Source organism: Solanum lycopersicum, chromosome 9 (genome assembly GCF_036512215.1).
Source record: "Solanum lycopersicum chromosome 9, SLM_r2.1".
Classification (NCBI taxonomy): Eukaryota; Viridiplantae; Streptophyta; class Magnoliopsida; order Solanales; family Solanaceae; genus Solanum; species Solanum lycopersicum.
Window position 1 is genome coordinate 67077257 of NC_090808.1, and position 17989 is coordinate 67095245.

General features: G+C 31.6%; 2 protein-coding genes across 2 annotated transcripts; one reads left to right on the plus strand and one right to left on the minus strand.

The window, feature by feature from the left end:
• Window positions 1-1180: 1180 nt before the first annotated feature.
• Window positions 1181-5615, minus strand: LOC101250839 (uncharacterized). The gene is made up of 6 exons (XM_004247678.3): window positions 5323-5615; window positions 2769-2912; window positions 2092-2159; window positions 1928-1978; window positions 1780-1839; window positions 1181-1666 (listed from the first exon to the last, which is right to left on the minus strand). Exons 1-6 carry the CDS (start codon window positions 5450-5452, stop codon window positions 1376-1378), a joined length of 744 nt encoding a protein of 247 aa, XP_004247726.1. The 5' UTR covers window positions 5453-5615; the 3' UTR covers window positions 1181-1375.
• A 3370-nt stretch (window positions 5616-8985) lies between these two features.
• On the plus strand, window positions 8986-14298 carry LOC101251329 (serine/threonine-protein phosphatase PP1). Its single transcript, XM_004247680.5, has 4 exons — window positions 8986-9384; window positions 12032-12591; window positions 12707-12922; window positions 13839-14298. Exons 1-4 carry the CDS (start codon window positions 9192-9194, stop codon window positions 13860-13862), a joined length of 993 nt encoding a protein of 330 aa, XP_004247728.1. The 5' UTR covers window positions 8986-9191; the 3' UTR covers window positions 13863-14298.
• Window positions 14299-17989: the final 3691 nt, after the last annotated feature.

Genomic DNA, 17989 nt, shown 5'->3' on the forward strand with positions numbered 1-17989 from the left:
AATATTTGACTAGAGATGTTTATTTATCATATAACAGAACAAAACAAAGACAAAAACTATAGCTATGAAAACCATAACGAACGTATTCGTTATTCATTGCAATTTTTTTTATTTTTTACTTTCACATATAGCGTAGGATAAAAATGAGAGAGGGATAAATTGTATTTGTATATCAATTAGATAATTGTATATTATACATATATATTTGTATATATGGCAAGCGAAATTGGGAGAGGCGGGAGTGGAAGAGAAATGAATTATATATGTATATCGATTAGATAATTGTATATTATATATATGCTTTTGTATATATGGCAAGCGAGATTGGGAGGGAGAGAGAGAAGAGAAGCAAGGGAGATTAGGAGAGGGGGAGAGAGGTGAGCGAGAAAGGAAAAAAGTGGGAGAGAGGTGAACTCTACATGAATCGATTAAATAATTATACGATATATATATGTATCTGTATCATATACAAATATGGCTAATTATACAAACTTGAAATCAATCCGCGTAATCAATGTATAATATTAGTCGTGAGTGATAATTATAACAAAATATAGCTATGATGAATAATTAAGTAGTATAAAATTGCTTAACCGCGTAGTTTTCCTTTTTTAAAAAAAATAATAATTCTGGACTCTAATTTAGAGTGTGTGAAAGGAAAATGTTTTTTTAATAAAGACAAAAAAGAAAATCTATTTTTCTTGTATGTAATCGATACATAAATAAAACATAGTAATTTGTTCAAAAAACTGAGTGCCAATGCAATAGCATTGGTGAAATTGCATGTTACTTAGGGAGTCGTTAAGTTAGGTGCGAGACATAAGATATAATAATCTTAAAATAAAATGCAGGACAATTTAATTCCGTGTTTGATTAAAGATATTAGGCTGTTCTAAGATTATTTATCCCAAGTATTTATGTTTTAGTGATGGAATAAGTCACTCTATATACGTGATGAAATAACTTATCTAGAATGACGATAAATTGTCCTGAGATAAGTTATTTCACCATGTATATGGAATAAGTGATCACATCACTAAGGCACAGGCATAAATAATCTGAGGGACTACCTAATACCGCCAACCAAAAGCAGAATAAAATAGTCATACATATTATTCTGAGATTATTATACCTTATATCTCACACCAAACAAAACGACTCATTTTAAGAAACTGGAAGCTACCTGCATTTTCCTTTCTCATAACTTATGATACACATGACATGAACATTTTGACCAGCAATTTACATATCATAATTTCAAATGAAACTTAGAACCATAACAACAAAACCCCAACTAAATAACTATACTGCATAATTGTTGATAAACTAACTTACAATGAAGTTATTTGACCAAGCTTTTCCAGCAACTCGCGCATCATTGAGCCCTCCGATACCTTTTTCCTGTCCTTGAATCATCTCCTACCTCGAATGTATTGGACAGGGGATTGCCATTCTTAGAAAACTGTGTGGCAGCCGCTCGTGCACCAGCTATTGCAGCAACAAGATTTTCAGATCGGTTGTTTACCTCAGATGTACTAGAGCTACTTGGGGAGGAAACAAGGGATCTCGGCTTCAATGAGAAAGGATCCCGCGGATTTGGAAGGGGAAATTTCACTGGAAGTGGGGGCACAACTGGAGAAATACCTCGGATTGCAGCTTCATATATCTAGAACACGAATTAAAACGAAAAAAGTACAATAAATTAACAATCCAACGGGAAAATGAGCTTTAAATCATGTATAATAGGGCAAGATGATTAAGTTTCTCAAATTTTAATACCTTTCTTTCCAAGTTGTAAACACCTTGGAACCCTCGCATCTCAAATGGTACGATAAGTTTCTGCACGAGTTAAAATGAAAATAATGATTCTTTTGCTAGAAATTATACGAAAGAAACTGATAATTGACTTCCAAATAAACCAAAATACCTGTGGTTGCTCACAGAGCCAGCAAAATTTTGTTTGTCCCTCTAGTCTCACCTGTAAGCATAATGTATCGAATAAAATAAGAATACATGACACACAACAAAACTAAGATACTTGAGAAATAAATTGCGGCAATAGATAGGAACAAAGAGTCATTTGAAGATCACCCCTTCGGGAATCTGATCCCAGTTGACTAGCTCGTCACATGTGACACATCCAACTACTTCAACACAACCTGTACAAACCAAAAGTTTCAAAAGATTTTTCGGATGACAATTGAGAACAAGTAATCTCTATGTTGAAGAAAACATAAAAGTGATCACAACATAAGTCAAAACGCAGATGCAGAAAGTTAGATATCTTTTAGATGAAACCGAAAGCCTAGACAGGAACATGACTCTGCCAATTTCAGATTTATCCCGGCTATCACTGGCGAACTTAGTATGACATAAGCAAGAAGAAACCATGCAAATGCGTTTAACTCTGGAAACGGAAAAGCAAAATCCCATATTATCTCCGACGAAAATTAGCAATGGATGTCATGAAAGAGAAGATTCTAAAGCAGAACGGAGTACATAAAGACATCCCAATGCTGCGTAAAATAAATCTTGGACACAATCATGTCAGGCAATAAAATAAGTTGTCATTAAGTTTATACCCCCTTGAGCATGAGTCCTAAATAGGATATTGATCTAGTACTTCAATGATCTGTTCAAGTAAATACGATATCTTAAAAGTATAGGAATCTTATCTAACTTTTTATTCCACTCAAAGTAATTTTAGTTCAAAACCAGAGGAAAGGAATTAATTAATACGAAAAATTATGTTGCAAGGAATTTGTCACCTAGAAGTCTTGAAACTGGATAATGCTCGGGAAACTTGAGATCTGTTACGCCATTCACAGCATAGAGTTCCCTGTAGAAGTCCTCCATTGCTTTGATGGTTTCTGGTTCTGGAATCTTACTAGCAGCATGAATCCAAAGTCGACCTTCGTGAAAGAAAGAAAACATTACAATTAGATAATAAGGGATTGAATTCCAACAAGAATCAGGAAAATGTAAGATTACTCATACAAGTAAGAAAAGGTTAAGTAGAGATAAACTCTTGTACTATTGAAGTCTGAAACTAAATTGAACTGGACACATATGCAATCATACAAAGAGAGAATAGTAAAGAAAATTACGGAAACCAGAATCTACACATTTTGTGTAGCACCAACACCTTAGTGAAACTTTAAATCATAAAAATGAAGAATAATAGTCATGTGTCCCAAGAATACCCCTCCATTAGGAGTACATCCGTTCGAATATGACAATGTGAAGCACATAGCGCTAAACGTGGCTTTGCAACATATGCACTACCACTAGCTTCTAGAGGTGATTGAGAAGATTGTTTTTTTTTTTTTGGCTTTCATCTCACCTACTTTGAGTCCTTGCATTGCAAGGTAAAAGTTGATCCACTGTTAACCCTCTGAAGCAAGAGCCTTTATTTGTCACGAATGCTCCTCATCTGTCCCATTGGGTGCAGGTCGTTCTAATGGCTAGACAACATATTCTTTCTACTGGTGACTGTCTCTAAAATTGCCTATTGACTAAATCCTACTATATGGCCACGTCATAGCCAAAAACTTATACTGCGATCATTGGACTTCATGTAATGGGAGGACGATGACAGACTAGATAAGGAAAGCATTTGAAGTGGTAGAATGGTGAAACTTTCTAACAATAGACACTTCTTGTTTCAGCTGACACACAGATAACTAAAAGATATATCTTGGGTGTTGGATCCTATACTCACACATAAGACATATTTCTGGCATCATCTGGATGAAATGATTTAGTGATATTTGACAAATCAAAAATACTAAGTTTTTTGTTGTATGGTTTCAGAGGAGCTGCAGTAAAGCAGGCTGGGAGTTCATCGCTTGCCCTAAAGATGAGATGATGCATGCATAGCACTGACATTGAAACCATTGAAGGGCAAAAGCAAACTGGAGAACTAGGATGTTTAGTCATTCTTAGAAATAGTTCACAACGAATAGTTTCAATTAGACCTTCCTTCCAAAAGTTACCAAAAAGTATTAAGGGAGGCTGAGAGACTATGGCGTCAAAATGGCGAGACTGGAAATACTGCAGTCATGTTGATGGTGCCTTAGAGAGTGAAAGCAGGAAGAACATAATGTTTCTCAATAGGTGCATTGAAGATACAGAATTACATGAAAACTTCAATGGCTCGCTCCTAAAGCGCTGCAATTTTCCTTATCAACAAAAAAAGAAGCACCTATTGTTCTTCTCTTTCCAAATCACACAAAATTATGCAATGGAAAGACCTTCTGGCCTTGTGAACAAACTAGTCTTTTGTAGAATTAATAAGCTGAAACAACAACCACAATAACTTACTCAATGTAGACCTAATCCCTACCTCAGAAATCCGATAGACCCTCTGCTCAATGAAAAACAGTCCAGAAAAATAAGTAATGGAAGTAAAGGCATAACAAAACATTCTGAAGGGTAACTACAACAAATAATATGATAATCGAAGTACTAGAAACAACATATAGTAATAGAAATCAGATGACAAGAAGCTACAGGAGCAATACTATGAATACTAACTGAAAGACATTTGAATCAACATAGTAGTCAAGATGAAAGTAGTCTTATGTACTAAACACAATATACATAGGAGAATGATTATGCTAAAAAAGGAAATCTGTTAATACGCAGATCACTGATATAGATTTCTGTCCAAGCAAAGAAAGGATTTTTACACATGACATTCAATCAAATAGTTACTCACCAAGAATCAATTTACCAAATTTAGAATTAAAAAAATGTACTGTAGCTTTTTCTAATATCAAGCAGTAATGAACCAAATAAAAACCTACACACCACCATAACTAAAATCAACTATATGAGACAAAGCTTACAAGTTTACCCCCCCCCCCTCCCCTCACCCTCCCCCAAACAATTATGAACAGCAGAACAAACAAGAAAAAGAAAACGCCAACAACCCCTCTAAATTTGTCCTCAGTTTTTCGTTTTGACACTCCATCTCAACCTTATTCCATTAAAACCCTTCAACCCCATTCCTCATGTACCATCTAAACACAAAATACTATACAAATGGAGTTGGAGGGGATTTCAAGAATTAACAAAAACATACCTAATTCAAAAACTAGATGTAACCCCCCACCCTAGTACTCACCATGCCACCTCATCAAAAAAAAGTACTAATTTCACCAAATTAAGGTTAAAAAGGGGAACTTTCCCAGTTTAGGCTATCAAAGATCATCAATCAACTAGATAATAGAGTAAAGTTTCCAACTTTATGACCCCCACATCCCAGACCCTTGTTAATCAGCAACAAAAAGACAAAGGGTAATCAAAATCAAGAATTACCAGTAATGGGTGCAGGCCAAGATCTTCCTTCAATGCGTTTAATACCATAAACAAGCAAAGAAGCCCATGGTTGATGCATTGTCAGACATGGATTTCTGTAATTTACATCTCCTCTGTTCCTGCTTCCCATCTCTTCTTCTGATTCTTTCAGAAAACAAAGGCAATTTTATAAGTAATACTGAGTGCTGATCTTGCCCTATGTCAAAAATCATGTGAAACAATTGTTTTCAAAGAATCTTAAATGCACAGAATCTGTCAAATATATCTTTTGCCTCTATCTTATAAATACTATTTAAATTTTGATAGTGTTAATTATTTAATATAAATTTATAAATTCAAATTATTTTAATCTATCCGGATTTTAATTTATTTGGTAGAAATTAAGTTATGCTCGTATAATTTATGGGATATTATGATACAAATATAATATTTATATCGTAAAAATGCATATTATTAATGTTTATACATACTTATACGATATTAATGTGTTATTTAAACAATATATATATATAGGTACAAAATAAGAATATGTTGTTTAACGTGGCTTCATTGTACATGTACACTATCTAATTTTGAATACATACAAGTCGATAATTAAATTTGTATAATGTTGAATGAATAAACAAATGAGTCTTACGTGACAAACACACATACGACACCATGTAAAATTTAAATTTTTATGTAGAATGTCACGTAAGTCGTGTAAGTCTATTTAGACAACAGTGAATGTCTGTTTGTGCATACTTAACGTTTAAGGTTATAAATATATGGTAAAATCAAGTTAAAGGTTATATTTTTATTTTATGTCATATGTGTATGTATAATTATATACTAAGTATATAACAATGTAAAAGTGCGTAATCGTTTGATACACTACCATACAAAGTTGATACATTGTATGCAAGGTTGCTATTCGGACAGAAGCTAAGCTCCCACTCACGATCCATTAAACAAGCTACACCAAGTAAGAAGTGTGAAATAATTAGTTACTAAAGATCGTTGAATAATAATTGTTGCAGAAAAAAAGAGAGTTATTTGGATTTAATTTGAAAATATGAATAACATAGATTAATATTTTTTATTGAAATGTATATTTTAATGAAAATTCAAATTTTCAAAGTAGGATTTCATGTATGAAAAGTATAACAACAAAATAGCAAAAACACAAAGCAAACGAAATATATATATATATAGTAATACAAATTGAAGAATACAAGATTGACTACTAAATAATATCGTACTACTTAAATAAGAATAAGAAAAAACAAGGAAGTTAGCCCTCACTCCTCTCGTAAAATATGCAACAATTCTACTATCTATTAATTTTTCACTATAATTCTCAACCTCTAAAATTTACTATTTAGATACATTGCCTCTTGATTTGAAGAACGAGAACGACTGAAATTAATATGGAACTCTCACTTGGATAATCAAAAGTCACCCATCGAAGAAGAGTTAAAGAGGCTCAATACTAGTACGATGTATATTAGAATATCTCTTTTTAACTTATAAATATTTTTCACATATTAATTAGAAATTAACTTGTGTTATCCATTATTGTACATAGCATAACGGCCACTATCATATTATCTTGCATTATAATATTGTCATAACTATTACCTTATATATACCAAAAAACATCAAGTAATCATACTTTATTGCTAAGTCTATATTTGTTAATTAAGATTTGACTTGTAAACAACTAAACATCCTAAAGTAAACCTACTGTCAACTTGGCTCTAATAAGGATTATTTTTCCTTAATTATTCTTTTGTGCTTACAAAGGTTGAAAATGACTCCATGACACTTCATTAACACTATTTATAACAAATATTCTTTATTATAAATTAGAGTTCTCGAATTTAATTTTTAACTGAAAATGTAATCATCTTTATGCTATATTTAAATGGTTATATCTATTCTATATATCGTTCGTTTTATTATTTTAAATATAATATGTACTTTAATTATTATTTATATTTAATTATATCATATCACTAGATTTGTTGTAATCCAACAATAAAAAGTGCATTTTAATGTACCAATTTAATTTAATCGAATCTGTACCTTATTTTCTCTCCTATTGCACTTAGGCTTATGCATAAATGTTTAATAATTTTATTTATTCTTCCTTTTTGTTTTCGTTGTAATATTATAAATTGATTCTCTAGTTATTGTAAGTTCACACATTATGAAACAAACGAATAAGAATATAATTTATTCTTATATTATACTTATAAAAATAATATAATACAATACATTATAAAAGCGATACATGACAACTATTGAAACAAGAGCTTAGCCAAAGGCAATTTTATTCAAAATATAACTTTTCATAAAACTAATCTGACCCCAAATTAAATACCATAAATTATTTAAATATTCAAAAAACCATTATTTTTTTATTTTTTTTTTAAAAAAAGGGGTCATTGACGGCTAGGAAGTCTTCTTTCTTAATTATTATTTAAAAAGGACATCAACATATTACATATTAAAAAAAGGTCATTCTCTCAAGTGAGGCATCTATTCACTCTTCCTAGGGCCGCATATTTTCACAAATAAAAAAAGAACAAATTCTTTATAAATTAACGGTTAAAAATACATCTAAAAATTATTTTTTCATCAGTTGTATATTTTAAATATTTATTATTTGAATTACTAGATATTAAGTTGATCTATATGTACATCTTATTATTGAGAATAAATATTTGATCAATTCAATATAAAATTAAATAATATAAATATATAATAAATAATTAAGACATAATATTATTGAATAAATAATTATTTTTTTTACCATTAATCCATTTTTTTCAAACACTAACCCCTTTCATCCATAACCATTAATTCTTTACAAAAAAAAGTTGAAAATTTTGACTTCAATTCCCTCTTTCTTTTTCCTATAATAAGATGCCAATCCACTATTCTTCTCCACTTTATTCTTCTTAATCCTTTAATGCTCGAATCACTTTATTGCACACTCAAAAATAGTTTATACTATATGAAAAAAAATGGAGCGTCAATAAAATTATTTAAAAAAAGAAATTAAGAATTTTAAGTTAGTAATTGACTTTATATTTTTAAATATTTTTGACAAATATTATTTGAGTGAAAACTTAGATAAAATTCACCAACTGTTTGGCCATAGTATTTACGAAATATATTTCACTTTTTTAGAAAATATAATTTATACCAATAAGTTTTAAAAACTAGCAAAATTAACTATAAATTTATATTACAAGTCAATTGGATATTCGTTGCAACAATAATAAATAGTATTCGTATCACTAGAGCAATGTGATAGTTTGGAGCGAGTGCAACTAGCATTGTTTCATACATCGTGAAGTATACAAAACACATGACTTTGTTACCTTGAGCCGATTGTTCATCATTTTCGTCAACAATTATATCATCATTTAATATTCATTGAATATTTCATCACTACGTTGGTATTTTTGTAAAAGATAAAATTTTAGGATAACATTTCAATTTTCAAAGGATTCTAAATCATAAGATTTGACGCAAATACTAAAAAGAAATTAGTATTTGAAAATTTGAGATATTTATCAAATAATGACTAATTATATGGACAAACAGCCAAACGAATCCTAATAGTAACTTCGAGTTGTGACTATAAAAAAAATAATTTTAATCTTAAATAAAGAATTACGAGACGCAAATTCATGATAGTCAAATTTCAATGCGAGTATCAGATACTATCGTGAAAATAAAAAGTTAATCAAAGTACACGTATTAGTGTATCTTTCTACCAAGAATTGAAAATAAATGGACTAATAGTAGTGAAATATAAACATTCTTGTGGTTCATCAAAATCTTGAAAAAATACAATTTTTGTTGGGTTTTGATCAATGTCTAGGAAGAAGGTTATGGATTCTTTTGCTTTAGATGATATAATCAATCGTTTACTTGAAGTTCGTAATCGACCAGGGAAACAAGTTCAGTTATCTGAAGCTGAAATTAGGTATCTTTGTCTTGAGTCTAAAGAAATTTTCTTGAAGCAGCCTAATCTTCTTGAGCTGGATGCACCAATAAAGATCTGTGGTACTTTACTGCAACCCTTTTTGTTTTTGTACTGTTTTGCTTTTATGGAATTTTGAGTTTTTTTGAAGTGGGGTTGAGTTTATTGATGCATTCCTTAAAGGGGGTTGGTTTGGTTTTGTGTAAAAATTGAGTCTTTGAGTTGTTCTTGGACTTTTTAGAAAGTTAGTATTGGTTGTTGACATGAATGAAATGAACTTGAATGGAGAATTGGGGATTCATGTGAAGAGGGTTGAGCATCATGATAAAAGCATTAGGTGGTTTTTTTTCTATATGTTCTAGTCTTGGTGGACAGAGTTATCTGATAACTAAGTGCAAAACTCGGATACCTGTTGAGGTGTGCGCAAGCTGGCCTGAACATCATGTTAATGAAAAAAAGAAAAGAATTGGGGATTCGTATAGCCAATCTCGACTTGTTTGGAACTGAGGCGTAGTTTTTTTTTTTTTGGTTGTTGACAGGAATTTGGTTATGATCTGGTGCTTAAGACCTGCTTTAGTAGTAGTTAGGGACTTATGGTTCATTCTGTTGCTTCAAAATCAGAATTTTTAGTGTATCTGGTTAATAGTTTCATTCAGATGAACCATACCAGTTTTAAAAGCTCTGAAATTAGCCTTTGGCATGTTTACTTATGATCCTTTCCCTAAGTTAGCATCTTGAACTCAAGCCACTGTAAAAAGACTCTTTTTTGAGTTTAAGTCCAACGGAAGGTAGATGTTCACCAAGAGACTGCTTGATTCACTTCACTTTTAGTCTAATTCTTGACGGTCTTTAAATGCTATTTTCTGGCTACGGTATTTCTTTTTTACTTTGAATTTTCCTTTCCTTTTCTTCCGATGGAGCAACGTATTACTTAATTGGCAGTTTGGCACTAAGTGAGTGCTGATATGCACGTTGTTATAGATAACAAAAAGATGAAGGGGACGTCCTGCAGTTTCTATAGAGTGTGAAGGAACTGAAAAACTGTATCTAGATTGTATGCATCTCTCAAGTTAGCTCAAAAGGCTAATAAGTCCAGTCATTTGTATTTGATTGTGTGAGCTAATAAGTCCAGTCATTTGTATTTGAGTGTGTGTGGAGCTACTGCTGTTCCTTAAAACAGACGACCTTTCCTTCCTTCCGATATTACCCGATAGGATGCAGGCACTTATAGACTATAGTACATGAACAGCAGAGAGTCTTGATCCACCATTTGAGCTTTATTTATAATGCATGTAAATACTCTCCAAATGGGCATGCAACTGATTTATGGAATTCAATTTAAATAATTGTTTGGTTAACCTTTTGTCAAGTTCAAAATGTTATCACTCATCTCGAGATTTACCGTTTTTCTGATCATAAGTTTGTCAACTTATCAAGTGCTTATGCAAATTTTCATAATTGTTAACTCTTTTTTGGGGAACAGATCTTTCCATAAGTAGCATACACTCTTTTTAAAAATAAGTAACAATTGTGTGAAAAATGATTAACTAAATTCGAAGTTACTTATTCAACTGGTATTTTGCTGTCTTGCTGTTCTGAAATGGATGTGAAAGTACTGGCGACAAAATACACTGACCTATTCTTGGACAACATCAGTGTGATTCTATGTCCTTAATCTTGTGCATTAAACCGTAAGAAAAAACTTGATCAGAGTGTTGCGGCATTTTTCGAAGTCACTTTTTGAGGGTGAGAATAAAATCACGCCCCAAGGCTAGGTGGTGTTTGTTTGTTACAGGCCAGTACATAAAACCATTTGAAAAAGCTAAATCATAGTGTTGCTCCCCAGGCTAGGCGGTGTTTGGGTAGTGGAATGTCTACCTCAAACCAACTTTAATGGTCTTATATAATCAGAACAAAACCAAATTAGGAGTATTAAAAAAGGAAAGTTGTGTTCTTGTAGTTTCTGCTCCGTTTCTTTTCGTTTACCAGTATTTACGAACTATTTTTCTCCTCTAACATTACATTTTGTTTTAAAGTGAACATTCAACAAAGAGATCTAGAAAATGAAAAAGAGAGAAATATTCTTAGCCATTAGAAGTCATTAAGAACATAGTATATGTTAAGAGTATCTACTTTGTAGTTATTAATTTACAAAATGAATACCTAGCGGAATTATCAGCTTTCACGTGTAAAAACCAAAATCAAGTACTCAGAAAGTGCAGGCCTGTCTAATACTGAAAAGTCTGGTGAATCTGCTAATCCAGGTGAAAGGGGGTTTCTCAATGGCATGAACAGATACTATGAGTACTATTTGTGTATTCTTCTCTTCTTCCTAGTAGAAAACCTCGTAAATCCTTCCTTACCAAGAACAATGTCATAGCAGTCTAACTTCAAGACATCTGTTGAAAGTTGAATCATCCATATCTAACTTAATTTGTCTGTAAAAGCATTGGTTCATTATTCCCAAGTCGCTGAGACTATGCATTTCTGTACATTTCTTCTGCCTGAAAGCGCTTTCTCAGAAGATTCAAGCTCACTATATCCAACTTGCAATCATATCTTTGCTTCTAATTCTCGTTTTTGAGGCACCAACATTTGGTTGTATGACAACTCTTTAAGATTAAAATACATGCTGAAACGTTCTTGCTATTTCTCGCTCTCTCCCCTTTTTTTATGGTGAAGAAAACATGAATTCCTATCTAATTCTTTTCATGGTGCCATATTTGCTAGGGGATATTCATGGTCAGTATTCTGATCTACTGAGGCTATTCGAATACGGTGGATTACCTCCAAGATCCAATTACCTATTCTTAGGCGATTATGTGGATCGTGGGAAGCAGAGTCTGGAAACAATATGTCTTATGTTTGCATATAAAATAAAGTATCCCGAAAACTTTTTCCTTTTGAGGGGAAATCATGAATGTGCTTCCATTAATCGTATATATGGATTTTATGATGAGTGCAAACGAAGGTTCAATGTTCGATTGTGGAAGATATTCACAGAATGTTTTAACTGCCTGCCTGTGGCAGCTCTGGTTGATGAAAAGATATTGTGCATGCATGGTGGACTCTCCCCCGACCTTCATCATCTGGATCAGATACGGAACCTCCATCGACCAACTGATGTTCCAGAAACTGGACTGCTTTGTGATCTTTTATGGTCAGATCCTTGTAGGGACATTAGAGGGTGGGGAATGAATGATAGGGGTGTTTCCTACACATTTGGTCCAGATAAGGTGACAGAGTATCTTCAGAAGCTAGATCTTGACCTCATTTGCCGTGCCCACCAGGTTTTAAACTGAATATGACTTCCAGAAGTAGACGTTTTTTCCTTCCTTTGTTCCTTTCTTTTCAGAGTTTTTCTTTTTTTTTTAAAATTCTATTGGTTATTTGTACTTAATATAGGTCGTGGAAGATGGTTACGAGTTTTTCGCTGACAGACAACTAGTGACTATATTCTCAGCCCCTAATTATTGTGGAGAGTTTGACAATGCTGGTGCCGTGATGAGTGTGGATGAGACACTGATGTGCTCTTTCCAGATATTAAAGCCTGCCGAGAAGAAGCCTAAGTTTGGATTTGGAAGCACTATTAAGAATGGAACTTCTCTGACCAAAACAAAGGTAACTTTTTTTTACTGAAAACTTTTTGCTATGCAGAAAAAGCAAGGCGTCGTTTGTCTATTGATCCAATTGGTTTTTTATATTGTTTTACTATTATGAGAGAGAAAAATCACCATCCACAAAAAGTTTGGAGGTCAAAGTATAATGTCGTAGTATAAGTACCTCAAATGATTTTAATCCTAAACACAACTCAGGGAGGAATTAGTAGTTGAACATTGGATCACTTTGGACCTGCAAGATATGGGATGCTGGGTCGGGGTTTGATTAACTCATTAATCTTCTGTATTTGAAGTACTAGGCCCTGCAGTGTCTAGGTTACACCTTCGGAACAATGGAGTTTGTTCCAAGTTCCAAGAAAATTCTCTGCTTGGATCTCGATCCATGATCGTCATTTTATTAGTTCTGATGACTGGATCTATTTGCATCACTATACAACCTTCGATATCCCCTTAAGTTCTTTGGTCTTCTCTTGGTCTTCCTGAACCCACAGTTCCAACTTTTTAAATCGCGCTAGGTTAAGAAAATACTCTTGCTTACCAAAATCACATTTAATCAGCCTTGAAGAGTATGCAAGCATTTTGGAAATCTTTTCCTCAGTCATTACTATATGTCTTAGTAGGAAACACTTTGCAATTCTCGCGATGTGAATCATCGCCATGCAGGCTACTTCTGGAATTTCACAAGTCATCCTACGATCCGTTTAAAGTTAACTTTTTCCTGCATTGCATGTCTTGTGATCTCATTTCCTAATCCAGTCAAGGTGGTAATAACAAAGTCGCGTTAGTTTCATTCTGTCGTCGCTACTTTCTATTCATTTGCACAGTGTTGCTGCTTCTTATTCATGTACATTTTATCATTTCTCAATGCCCCCCTCATATTAGTGCTTGTTTAACACTAACATCTAAACTTGTTGCAGTCATTTCTGGGTAAAATAGGATGATATAAACCGAACATTTCATTGTTATCGATCACCTCAGTTAGCTCGATGACATACATCCTCGTCAGATGTTTGGCTCGGGTTGGAATCATCGAAGAAGAGTCTGAAGATGAAGATACCTACGCGTGATAGGAACCGGAAAATATGTAACAGTTCTGATTGTTTTGTTTGTATAATATAAACCAAAATCTGGTGTACATAATGACTTCTTATGATTCACCAGCAAAAAAGATTTACTAACCCTTCCAACTCTTTTATTGGTGTAAAATTAGGGGTGTAAATGAGTCCGGTTGTTTGTGAACGAAAATTCAGCTCAAGCTCGTTTAATGAAACGAGTTGAGCTGAACTTGTGTTCGCGTTTCATCTTGAATAGTAATTGAGCTGAACTCAACAAAACTCAGGTTTGTTTGTTAGTTCATGGATATTTTACATTTCAAAAGTATGTACTTTATCCGTTTTTGTCATCTCCATCTGGTGTTCCATATCCATATTAAAGATCGATTAAATTCAGATTTTCATAAGAAAGTCTTATATTGGAGATAATGGTTTCAGGAAATTTAAACTCGAGATTTTTTTTATTAAGAATGAGAGTACTACTTATAAATACGTAACTTATGCGCATGATTTATAGTCATCAAATTTTGTGGGTCAAAAATCCACTTGATATAAGTATGGACATTAAATAACTATTGACTTTTACATGTAATGTATTTAATATCTTCTTTCAACAAAATATCTTAGACATATATAGAAAAGAAATGATTATTTATTTATTTATTTATTTATATTTATTTATTGTCATGTAATTCCAAGTCCTTTTTTTTTATTACGTAATTTTTTGATAGTTATATTGAAATTCAACTGAATTTGATTTTGCATATTACATGATCTAATATTTTAAGATAACGCCTCTATAGAAATATTTTTTATTTTTAAAAATTTAAAAGTGAAATTACTGATTAAAAGTATGGACCAAGTTGACTAAAGTCTATATAAATCTACATATGAGCCTTGGAGTTTTCTAATTTCCCTTTAGCATTTAATTTGTCTCTATCTCTAAGTTGTTGTTTTTTACTGGAAATTCAAAATACCGTGGAATTTTGGTACATTTTGGGACCATTAATTAATGTTACATTTAGAGCTTATTTGAATGGATTTAAAAAATAAAAAAAATTATTTTAAATGATTTTTAAGTTAAAAAATAATTTGATAGAAATAGATTTCACTTTAACATTTGTTATCCTCTTTGTTGAGGGTTTAATTTTCCTCTGACATATCTAATTAAGTTTTTTTGGAAATTATTAAAAACTCATAAATTTTATATTCTAAATCCGTTTAAATGGTACTATGCCTTTGTATCTACTTTGAGTTGTCTTTTGTAGCTACTATTATTGACTTTTAGACACTATTGGTTTCTAATCCCTTTCTCCATTTGTGTGTTTTTTAAAAAAAGATTTGGGCGAGTTTCGAACGAGTTTTAAAGCAGGATGCATTAAAAAAAAATTGAAGTACAAATGTAAGACGTAGATTTACAAGGCGTAAGTTTTAGAATTTGGGACATAAGCTCTAACCATAAAAATGTAAGTACTGGGCGTAAAAATATACGTCTGGGTGTTTTTATTGTTGTTATTATTTTTGAACCTTTTTGCTTTAAATCATATTTTTACTATTGTTGTAATGATATTTCTCAAATAGTACTTCTAATATATGTTTCTTTATTATTAGTAATTAATATCTTTTTCAAATAAAAATAAATATTTTTGAAAAATATATTATAGCTTATTTAATGAAATCAATTTGTAAAATAATTGAAAGTTTTACTTATACATTTTTTAGTAATAAAAATTATAAAATTGAATATGCATGAGATGAGACTACGCTCCGAAAATTCATAAGACTCACCCTATGTCTCGAAGCTTATGCTCTTATCTCATACTGCATAAAATATCTCGTTTCACGCATCCGCCTTTTATAGCACTATTCCATTTATTTCATTAATATTTTCAACTTAAGTTCCATGTATTTATTTCCAAATTTCCAGCATTATCCTACTTTAGTTGTACTTGCATGTAATTATATATATAACTATTTAAGATATTGTTTTTTATATTCGACCTATGTGGTAAATAAATTGTCTCTAACAGTTGGATCCCAATTTGGATGTAACACTAATTTTCATGGTCATTATTGTTAGTATGTTACTTTATATTTCTTCACAATTCTAGCAATTTTGTTTTTCGAAAAAATTATTTTAATAAAGTTCTTATAAAAATTTAAGGATTTTTTTTTTAGCCAATTGGCGAAACCGACTCTAACCCTAGCGGCAATATCTATTATAGTTTCTTAGAAGGAAAAAATATGTGTGTTTTTCTTAAAAAAATTATTCGATAAATTATAAATATTTATATCTAAGACAGAGTTAGTAACCCGTGTAATAGGCTAGTCTTTCTTGTCGATTATTTCCCCTTTTTTACTTCATGAGATAATGGGTTTTGAACCGTTTCATCCAACTTGTCAAGAAAAATTGAGCTTTTGGTTATAAGTTGACAATGGAAAAAGAATATTAGTTTTCGGCCAAATATATAAACAAATCTGTAAATTTGTTGGATTTCTTTCCTCGGATATCTCAACTATGTCACCACCCATAATTTGTTCCTTTAAAACATTGTTGGTTGATTATGATCGGCTTTTCTATTATAAATGTCTTCAACTGTGTTCGAATAGTAATAATTTTAATTGAAGGAATGAAGACAAACCGTGTTAGTCTCATTTGTTTTCTAATGTATTCAAATGACTTAAGTAAAACAATTATTCTCGAACATTTTCACTATCAATTGGACTAATGAGTTGTGGAACAACATATGTATCCTCTATCAATACCTTTCATAAATTCGGTTCCACATCAGACGACGGTGTTTGTTTAAACAGAACAAATTATGGGGATTCAATGATTCAATAGAAAAATGATGTAGTTAAAGTACCTGAGGAAAAAAATCCAACAAATTTAGAGATCTGCTTATATATTTGACCTTAGTTTTTTTTTTTTGGTTCATTTTCAAGAAACAAATGACAAAGGAATCTTTTGATTTTCCACACTATTTTATGGATGAGAGGTCATAAAATCGATCGTAATATGATGATTGAGATTTTTATTTTATTTTTAATTTAAAAAATTGAATACGGTGAGAAATAGAGAAAAAAGGTATCTAGACCGTCGCCTTTAGAGTTAAACCCTATAATATACGTATTTAAATTTATCTAAAATTCAATACAGATATTAAATATGCAGTATATATCGACATACAATACAAACGTTTTTTCTATCCAGAATCAATGATTTGTGTTGGGTAGGCTTTTATATATAATTAGCCATATTACAATTTCCATTTTATTTTTTTAAATTAATTACCAAAATATTCTATACCTAACATATTTCAATTATTCCCCATTACTTGCGTGTAGTTTTTCCGATTATGTTCATGATTCCAACAATTTTTTAATTTTTTTCTAAAAAAAGTCTACTACGTTTTATATTATATGTTTCGATAAAATTGACAAGGAATCTTTATATGAGTTCATTATATACGTTTGCTATATATCTTTACCTAACATGTAACTACCAAATTGAATACATATGCATATAGTTTGATTAATTTTCTGCTTTTGCCACCTTTTAAACTTTTCAAAGATATTTTTAATACGGTGTGATATTATTTGTTTAAGCCCGAGCTTGCATGATTTTTCTTATTAGGTATGTCACACTATTAAGAGTATTTTTATATGTAGTTTCTCGGTCTTTTTAAGTATCAATGTGAAAGTTTATTTGCACATTCAACTATATCTCCCCCTCAAATTAGGTTCCATGTGATCCATCACCTCAATTTATAGATCTATTTTTTTAAATTTATAGTGTGTCACATATTCAAATGACTGTTGAACATTATTTACGATCACAAGAACCAGTTTTTTCATGTTTGTGCGCCCTTGCAAGTCTCAAATTGCCTTATCTTTGGCATGGTAAATCGACATCCCAACATCATACTGTCATCTTCATACGCATCTCGTTAAAGTTTGACTTTAATTAATATGATCAATTGTTGGACTAAATTAGTCTAAAGATATTCTTAATT

Bases quoted from the DNA above. Each gene is read 5' to 3' on its own strand.
- LOC101250839 (XM_004247678.3), bottom strand. From the start codon at position 5,452: ATGGGAAGCAGGAACAGAGGAGATGTAAATTACAGAAATCCATGTCTG. The intron at 2,160-2,768 runs GTGACAAATTCC...TGGTTTGTACAG, and splicing joins TCCAGTTTCAAGACTTCTAG to GTTGTGTTGAAGTAGTTGGA. The intron at 1,840-1,927 runs GTATTTTGGTTT...TAACTCGTGCAG, and splicing joins GGCTCTGTGAGCAACCACAG to AAACTTATCGTACCATTTGA.
- LOC101251329 (XM_004247680.5), top strand. From the start codon at position 9,192: ATGTCTAGGAAGAAGGTTATGGATTCTTTTGCTTTAGATGATATAATC. The intron at 9,385-12,031 runs GTACTTTACTGC...CATATTTGCTAG, and splicing joins TGCACCAATAAAGATCTGTG to GGGATATTCATGGTCAGTAT. The intron at 12,592-12,706 runs GTTTTAAACTGA...TACTTAATATAG, and splicing joins TCATTTGCCGTGCCCACCAG to GTCGTGGAAGATGGTTACGA.